Raw genomic sequence first — 9668 nt, forward strand, 5'->3', positions numbered from 1 at the left:
CATTGATTTATAAATAAAATAAAAAAATAAGTTACTAATTACAATAATAATCCTATTCTACTCCTAACTTTTCAAGACCAATTAAATAATAATAGGTGTTTCAAATCATTAATTTTTTTATTATTATAATTTTTTTATATTTAATTCTCTTATTTATGCATTTTCCTCTGTTTTTATTTATTGATGTTGATTTCTTTATAATTTTTCATGGTTGTGATGGAGTTGCTATGAGCCCATCCTTTGGTCCAAGTCCGAATTAATTGAATATAAATCATTATTATATGCATAAACTCAAAAAAAAATTATTTTGTAATTTCTTTTTAAAAACAAGATTAAAAATTAATTTCACCAATTAATATAAAAGAATCACCAATTTATTATCAAAGCATTAATATTATATTATGTATATATCTTTTTTAAGGAGAGGAATAATCTGCCGGAGTTCCCATTTTATCCAGCATCCCCCAAGCTCTATCATGATTTGTGATGGCAGCTAGCTTTGCTTCCCTTCCCCTGCCGCTGTTGGGTCCTGCTGCAAATGTAGTAGTTTCTAATAGTTAGTTTGGGTTGCTTTTTGATTTCTATAATAGATTCGATTTAAGTTGTCCTTTGGTTTCATTTTGGAAATAATTCCCCTCTTTTAGTTATTATGGTTACAATCTTTAACCGCGAGTATGTAGGTAGTAAGATTTTATCAAGGTTTTTATGCTCGGTTTGGTTAAATGGAAATATAAATGAATTAGACAAATTTTGATTTCTTAATAAATAAAAAAAAAAAAATTTATGAACTTAAAATAATGCCTTTTAATTTCTTTTATGGTAAGTTTTAATGTTATTGAAACCATAAAGAAATTATGTTGATCAAAATTTTCTTTCATTCACTTTATTTTCTTTCATTTTCACTTTCCACTATTAATTTTCAGTTAAACATACAATTTTGCATGCTAAATTAATCATTGATAACACACACACACAATAAAATGCTAGTTACCTTAAAATAATAATAATAATAATAATAATAAAATGATTATAGTTTGAACCTATTGGTTATATATGAGCATAAGAACATGGATACTTGCTGATCGATTGGGCAGAGGATCACAAATAGAACTCGCAATACTTGCTAATCAATTGGATGCTAGGGTTAGTTTGCACACTGATTCAATGTAAGTGGGAAGATCTCTTCCACATGTTCATTTTATTTTTATATATATTGTACACATTATTCATAGGTCAAGTACTGTGACCACGAGTACAAATTAATACATCACCAAGTAACTTACAAGAGAGAAATCTAAATTATTTTAGCTACTACTAAACAAAAATTTCTCTCTCGTCTGTCCTATTTCTCATGGACAGAATGTAATAACATAGTTAGGTCCACCATTGCAAGTGAAAGTGCTATTTTTGTCATCATAGGCATAGCTATAAGCCAAAGGACACTTTCCTTCAAAGTATTGAGAGTAGTTAGTGGGTGGACAAGTCTCTGGTTTGTCATAAGCTCCAGTGCAACAATATTGTGGCTGATTAAATGCTACGCATGCACTCTTGCAACTAATTGTGGCACCATCTGAATTTTTCACCACAAGGTCAGCCGGACAATCCGCATTGACATCGACGGGGCATGAGGAGGTGCTGCAGTCGCCGGTTCCACCTTGTGGGGTGATGGAAACCGGCAAGTTGAACCCATCTACTAGGCTAACGTCGTAAAAATCTTGTCCATTGTTGGCTGCTAAGGTTAATTCTACTAGGGTTGCCGGAGGGATTGCACCGGCACCATTGCAACTTACTTGACCGGAGGCACAGTCGGCAGTCTGACAGGTGAACTTTCCACTAGCGTCCGTGGAGCAAGAAGTCCGTGCCCAAAACCGGCCGGTCCACGGGGCCGGCACATTAAGGGATGATGAGGCTTTAGATGCTAATTCGAACCCCGTTGACGATAATTGAGCGCCGCCACCGCCGGTGAGGGTTCCAGGCCAAACAGTGTAAGGACAGTTGTTTGTAAATGTAAACGTGGCTGAGTGAGCCCCTGTAATACATAATATAATAGTTAAATATCTCACAGTACCATTAATTGGAATTTATAACCTTTTTATTTGCATTCAGGCCTTTTTATGGATTCTTTTAATACAATACAGTGGTTAAATTAACATATTTAATATAATTAAAAATATGTTGGCTTAATATTAACATCATGAACTTGTGTTCCAAATATTGAAATATATGTGTGTACGTATAAATCAATATTCACACACATCGTGTATTTGAGTTCGTAACGGATCATTGATCATTTTTATCTTTCTTATATATACAAATTAACTTTGAACTTTCCAACATTCATCGTAATTGTTGAGAGATAATGACACACGTCAGGAATGTGCACCTACTACAATATTATTCACACACGCATGTATATATATATATATATATATATATATATATATAATATCTGAAGAGGAAATATAGAATAACTTTAAAAATAAGAAAACAAAACTTACAGGAATCAAAAATGGTGGCAAGGGCAAGTGCGCCGAGAAAAACTCTAGCGTTCATCATTTTGTTTAAAAAATGTAATGGTGAGTTCTGTTTTGTGTAGTACTAGTATAGTGTTACTGTGATATATATATAGGGTTTGTTTTTAGATATTTTAATTTGGCATTGAATTTTTTGTACAAGATTATTAATGTAATTGGAAAACTTGACCGTGATCGAGCTAGGAAGAGTTCAATTTGAAATTGTTGTCATGCATGAACCAAGTACGTGGTCCGCATTTTCTCAAAATTAATATCGAAAATTTTAACATATTAGCTTGATTTGCGGAAGATATTCCAGCACAAAGTCCTCTTCAGACTTAGAATTTTTATACCTTTTTTAATTTTATCACAAGCTTATCTCTACATTTTTATTTTTAATTGGCACGTGATATGGGCGCTTCACGGTTATTGTGAAAAAAATAAAATGTCAAAAATACCCTTGTTCAAGGCTTCAAAAGTATTCTACCATCTCCCAACTCCCGTTCACATCCTTATTTCACTTATCCCTTCCTCTCATGTTCCCTGAAAACGCCAAAAATAGAATGATTGGAACTCTTAACTCTTTTGTAAATGTGAGGAGAGACTTACAAATACTATTTAAATTTATGTAACACACACGTTATCTTTATTTGTATTTGGGATACGTGTATTTGAACTCCGTAACAAACAATCTTATTTATAATATATTTTAATTTTTTATTGGTTACAATTTTTCCGAAACAAACTAGTTTTTATTCTTAAAATAAGTTATCATTTAACTTAATTAAAAAATATATGAAAATAAGAAATTATTTTATTTAAGTCAAAGTTATATACAAAAAAAAATAAAAATGAAAATAAATACAAACTCCCTCTAAGACGAGTTTGAGATCATTTAATAATTTCTCATAATATACTCTAAGATAAGATGTGCATGTACGCGACTATCTAATAATTTCTCGGTAATATAATAGATTTAAATTTTGATCAAGAAACAAGATTTCCTCAATTTCTTAAACTATTGTGACTTTGTTGTGATATACAGTGTTTTCTACACGTTGTAGGATGTGTTGAATGGTCTTTTTTTTTTTTTTTTTTTTTTTTTTTTTTCTTATTATTATTATTATTATTTTAAAAAGGCATATGAGAATTCTTAATTGTACACTGTTTTCTACGCTGTCAATTAATGAGGTACTGCTAGAACTCTAAACTTTGGCCAAATATACAACAAAACAAGATTTACAAGCAACTACAAGTCACACAGGAAAGTAACTAATAAATCAAGAACCAAAAAAACAAAAATCAAATTTAAAAATACAATAATTATATTTTCACACTATTAATTAGGTCGGCTCAAAATAATTTGAGGCCTAAATCTGAGATTTTTAGTTAAGTCAAAGTTATATACAAAGTACAAAAAAATAAAAATAAAAAATTATGATAAATACAAACTCCCTCTAAGACGTGTTTGAGACCTTATAATAATTTCTCGTAATATACAAAGAGTGCAATTACAAATTCTCTCTAAAATAAGATGTGTATTACGTGACTATTTAATAATTTCTCTATATTTAAATTTTAATCAAGAACCAAGATGTCCTAAATTTCTTAAACCATAGCGACTTTGTTGTGATATGCAGTGTTTTTCTACACGTTCTAGGATGTGTTGAATGGGCTTCTTCTTCTTTTCTTTTTCTTTTTCTTTTTATTTATTTATTTTTTTTTTAGAAAAGGCATATGAGAATTCTTAATTGTACAGTGTTTTCTACGTTGTCAATTAATGAGGTACTACTAGAACTCTAAAGTTTGGCTAAATATACAACAAAAAAAAGATTTATGAGGCAACTACAAAGTCACACAGGAAAGCATCAACAAATGAATCAAGAACAAATAAAAAAACAAAAATCAAATTTTAAAAAATACAATAATTATATTTTCACTCTATTAATTGAGGTTGGCTCAAAATAATTTGAGGCCTGAGATTTTTAGTTAAGTCAAATTATATACAAAGTACCAAAAAAATAAAATAAAATAAAATAAAATAATGACAAATACAAACTCCCTCTAAGACGTGTTTGAGACCATCTAATAATTTCTCGTAATATACGAAGAGTGCAATTACAAACTCTCTCTAAGATAAGATGTGCACTACGTGACTATTTAATAATTTCTCGATAGTGTAGTAAATTTAAATTTTGATCAAGAATCAAGATGTCCTGAATTTCTTAAACTATTGTGGCTTTGTTGTGATATGCATGCTTTCTACACCTTGTAGGACGCATTGAATGGTCTTCCTTTCTGGAGAAAAAAAAATCGTGAGATGAAAGTTCATCATAGTTCAGTCAATTAATGAAGTACTGCAAGGACGCTAAAGTTTGGCCAAATATACAACAAAAAAAGATTTACAGGGCAACTACAAAGTCACACAGGGAAGCAACTAATGAATCTAGAACAAAGAAAAAGCAAAAATCAAATTTAAAAAAATACAATAATTATATTTCACACTATTAATTCAGGTCCACTCAATATAATTTGAGGCTTAAAGCTGAGATATTTTAAGAATAATATGATCTTAGTGGGTTAGACTCCTATATTATAAATTTTACTTATCTTCTTAGATATCAAAATAATGACATAAAAAATAATGGCGTGTTTCCTAAAATTATATGATGAAAACTAATTGAATTTTAAACTAAAGGACAAGAATTGAAAAGTAAACTGAAAATTTAATGCATACTTATTAATTTAGAACTAGTTTGACTGCAAATGAAGACTAAGAAAAATGGCCTTATTTTTGAACCCAAGTGATGCTCATAAGAGGAAATTAAAATCGCGTCTTACTAGAGGACGTGACCAAACCACCTATGAAACAATCGCACCGGTGAACGCGTCTGTAAGACGTAACAATAAAAGAAATTAACATCGTCTTCTAGTAAGACGTAACAATAATTTGGTCGCTGTGGCTTTGCGGTCGGTGTTGGTTGAGGGAAGCAACTCATGATGACTTACCGTCACTTGCTTGGCCATGTGTTAAATTTAATGTTAATAATGTCCTTATCAGATTAGGTCAACTCTTGGTTCTCTTTGAGCTTTTGTGCAAATTTTAAAAATCTTATTTCCAATTCTGAAAAATCATTTATATTTAATAACAATTCCAACAATTAACTCTCTTTTTTTCATAAAAAAATTTATAAGGCTGAGAGTAACAAAAACAAAAAAAAAAAAAAAAACCAAGAGAGAGAACAATTTCTTAGAACCCAAACAAAGGGAACTAAAAAAACACAACTACAATTTTGACTCTAAATCATCAATAATGGAACTCAAGCATTGAAAAAGCAAAAACACTCAACTAAAAAAAAAAAGCCTCTAAATCATCAATGTCTAAGAAAAAAAAAGCATTGAGTTTGACTATTGATAATTTAGAGCCAATTTTTTAGTTTAGTTTTTTTTTTGTTTTCTTTGTTTTGGGTTCTAGGAGTCCCAAAAAAAAAAACCTTTTTTATCAATAGAATTGTCAAAAATAATTACGATCAGTAAAAAACATGATATCAACTAACAATAGGAATAACACAGCAACTTTAGCTATCAATCCTCTTCCTTAATTGCCATTGTATTCTTTTGATTTGCTGGTAATGTCAATAACATAATAACATACAAAGATAACTTTCAAGAAGGATAAACTAATTAAATTTTAACTAAAAAAATAAGAATTGAAAATTTCAATGCATATTTTTCATAGATTTATTATTAAGAATGATAAGTTTGAATGAAAACAAAGAATAAGGATATCAATAAAATCGCTTATTTTTGGAACCCAGTGGTGCTCATGAAGAAAAGAAAAGATAAACAAAACAAAAATCTGTTTTTTTTTTTTGTGAGAATTTGCCACAACACCCATGAGACTATTCTTTGATATATACGGATCTTTTTGTTCTTCAAATATAATCATAATCTTATATATATATATATATATACTATTTTTTGCACTTGACTCATAAATATATATATATATATATATATATATATATATATATATATATATATTTATGAGTCAAGTGCAAAAAATAGTCCTATAATATGCTTACAATACATATTGCACCCTCACATGCAAAAAATACTCCTAAAGTATGACATTTGTGCAAATAAGTCATACTTACATATTTATGATAAAATTGGACTAAAATGTCCATAATAACACATTTTATAAAATATATTAAATAATTAATATATTGTGAAATGACTAAAAAGGGTAACTCTCACCAGAAGAAAAAAAAAATTATATATATATATATATATCTTCTTCTTCGTCTTGGTGGCTGCCGCCACGGTTATATATATGTGTGTCTTGTGAACTAGTTGTAAAAACTAATGTTTTTACGTGTGAATGAAACTTGTCTATGAATATGACCTGTGTATATCACGTTGCAACGTGAATATATGGTGTGAATGGTTACATGTTGTTCCATGCAAAGTTATGTATATCATAATATACACAATTTATGTAACGACTCGAGTTTTTCAACCCGGTGCGTCAGCGATGACCCAAAAGTTGACCCGATAAAGGATCCAGATGCGGAAGCAAAATAACAAGACAATGGTCTTTCAAGGCATAACACACCTTTAAGATCCTAAGATGACCTTCCATGAGGTCACAAAACCTAAAGGAATAACCGGAAACGAAAACTAGAATGAAAAGGTCACTTGGTACCCTATGGCACCAATGACAACCAAAGGAGCAAGATCTAGTTCAAACTAGACCATGTGCGCCATTAAATGGCTCAAGCAAGAACAACAAGGTCAAGTGGAAATGAATGAAATAAGGTTAACCTATTTAGGTAACAAACCAAACAAAACCCACAAGGCAGCCTTATTTCGGTCAACCGAAATGAAGCTTTGATCTGCCGAAATGAGCCAAGAAGAGAAAGAAAAATGAGCCTTCAGTTCGGTTGACCAAAATGACAAATCGGTCGACCGGTTTGTGGCTTGAGATGAAAAAGGCTACTAGAATTGGCAAAATACTGTTCAAGTAAAACCACAAGAGAATCGGTCGACCGAACCAAACCATCGGTCGACCGAACTGGGCCAAACATAAAAAATGGCTACTGGAATAGGAGATTTTGTTGTTCAAACAATTTGAACCAAGAATCGGTCAACCAAAACATGCCATTGGTCGACCGAACATAGGTCGAAAATGAGGAAATGAACCTGCTATGCACCAAAATGAAGAAAAGTCCCTAAGTCTTATTTGAATCCCCCATGGCATGCCATTGGTCGACCGATTCTTGGTTCAAATGAGGAAATGAACCTGCTATGCACCAAAATGAAGAAAAGTCCCTAAGTCTTATTTGAATCCCCCATGGCATGATCAAATTGCATTATATGTAAGTGTGTGATGATGTGAACATACACGCAAGTGTGAAATGACATTCTAAACGTGCTACAATAGCCCATGGCCTTATTACAACTCATTTACAAAATTTGACATACCAAACCTCCAACGGTTAGAAAAATTACATTTCTAGACAAAATCTAGCGTCAAATGAGTACAAGTGCAAATATAAACATATTTGGCCCTTGGCCTCATGTTATACATGTCAAATAGGTTCCAAATAGTGTCTCAAAGTACATTTTACATATTATAAGACAAAAATGGCATATTGAACCTAACTAAGTGTTACAACACCAAAAGTAAAACTTAAACATGCTAACATTTGCATGTGAACAAGAATGCATTTAAAGAAACCTCAAATTTACAAATCATCCAAGGCAAGTGAAAATCTCCAGATCTTGAATCATGTACCTAAAATATGCCCCAGTAACTTTAGGGTGAGCAACATAAAGCTACTCGTAGAAGATGAGCATGCATCGACCTAGCATTTTATAATTATATCACCTTAAGATGAAACATGTTAAAGGGGCTCATGCCACCTAACGTCTATGTCAAAGTGAGACTCAGGAAGCATCCTAAGCTACTCATGCAATATAAAGTGAACAACGGCATACAAGTATACATGCTCGAGTATACTAAACAATGTTAAAACATGATATACCACATATAAGTATACATTTGCAAGTATACTAAATCATGTTAAACGTGATAAGCAATATCTAACATACACATACACAAGTATCCGATATGTATAAAGTGCTCACAAATCAAGTATACAAACACAAGTATACTAAGCTAAACAAAATACGCATAAAACAAGTATACATGGCACAAGTATACTAAATAAAATTTAAACTCGCGGAGTAAGTATACAAGTTCAAGTATACTAAATAGGATTCAAATATCCAAAGCAAGCATCATTCTCAAGCTACAAGTAATCCACGATTAATAACTTGAAATTAAATGCGAAATCAAATAGTGGAAAAACTAGGACATGTGGTCGCTAGATCAAGCAGGTATTTTCAGGTAATTACGACCCACAAGGTGCCACCTAGTGCGCACTTATGACTTAGAAGAATCTTGTCTCTGTACTAGAAACAAACCCTAGCCATCACACAAATTATGTCCTCACAAGCTTTCTAAAACCAATAAGTTCAAAACTTATACAAAATCAAATGTAAGTTATCACATTTCATGCACAAGTAAGGTTGAATCCACACAAACCATGTCCTAGAATTCAAGTCTAAATAGCATATGACATGTCATGTCCTCAATATGCAATTTATACACAAAATAAGAATATTTTATAACAATTGAACCACATTACCCTCTTAAGCCACAAGTACTAAATAAGTTTCAATTTAGCAACAAACTTTTAAGATAAACAATTGTAATATTCTAACAAGTTATATACCTACCTAAGATATATTTAAACAAGTTATGCAAAACAATGATATAACATATCATGCTAAGTTAAATTACCATCTTTAGAGGCCACAAGTACTAATTCTACAACAAGTTAGTAGCATGCTTACAAGGTAATTAAATATGTTACATTTCAAGAGATTATCAACCTAACATGAAAAGTCTCTAGATTTCAAATCAATTCCAATTAAACTCAAATTAATATATGTTAAGGGTCATAACATGGTTTTCACATATATTATACCCAAAAGCAATTTAAGCAACTACAACACTTAAAATAGAATTGATTAAGCTAATTAATTAATTTTCCTCTAGATTTTCAAACATATCCAAATGTCCTC

The 9668-nt window shown here is 31.0% G+C and overlaps 1 protein-coding gene across 1 annotated transcript; it reads right to left on the minus strand.

Annotated features, from left to right (window-relative positions):
- Positions 1-1160: 1160 nt before the first annotated feature.
- LOC132311518 (thaumatin-like protein 1b) lies at positions 1161-2616 on the minus strand. The gene is made up of 2 exons (XM_059809437.1): positions 2499-2616; positions 1161-2029 (listed from the first exon to the last, which is right to left on the minus strand). Exons 1-2 carry the CDS (start codon positions 2554-2556, stop codon positions 1350-1352), a joined length of 738 nt encoding a protein of 245 aa, XP_059665420.1. The 5' UTR covers positions 2557-2616; the 3' UTR covers positions 1161-1349.
- Positions 2617-9668: the final 7052 nt, after the last annotated feature.

Source organism: Cornus florida, unplaced genomic scaffold, assembly GCF_030987335.1.
Source record: "Cornus florida cultivar Cherokee Brave unplaced genomic scaffold, ASM3098733v1 CherokeeBrave_3.0.0_Hap2_Chr06, whole genome shotgun sequence".
Lineage (NCBI taxonomy): Eukaryota > Viridiplantae > Streptophyta > Magnoliopsida > Cornales > Cornaceae > Cornus > Cornus florida.

Excerpts from the sequence above, each read along its gene's own strand:
- LOC132311518 (XM_059809437.1), bottom strand. The coding sequence starts at position 2,556 with ATGATGAACGCTAGAGTTTTTCTCGGCGCACTTGCCCTTGCCACCATT. Across the intron at positions 2,030-2,498 it reads TGCCACCATTTTTGATTCCT|GGGCTCACTCAGCCACGTTT; the intron begins GTAAGTTTTGTT and ends TATGTATTACAG.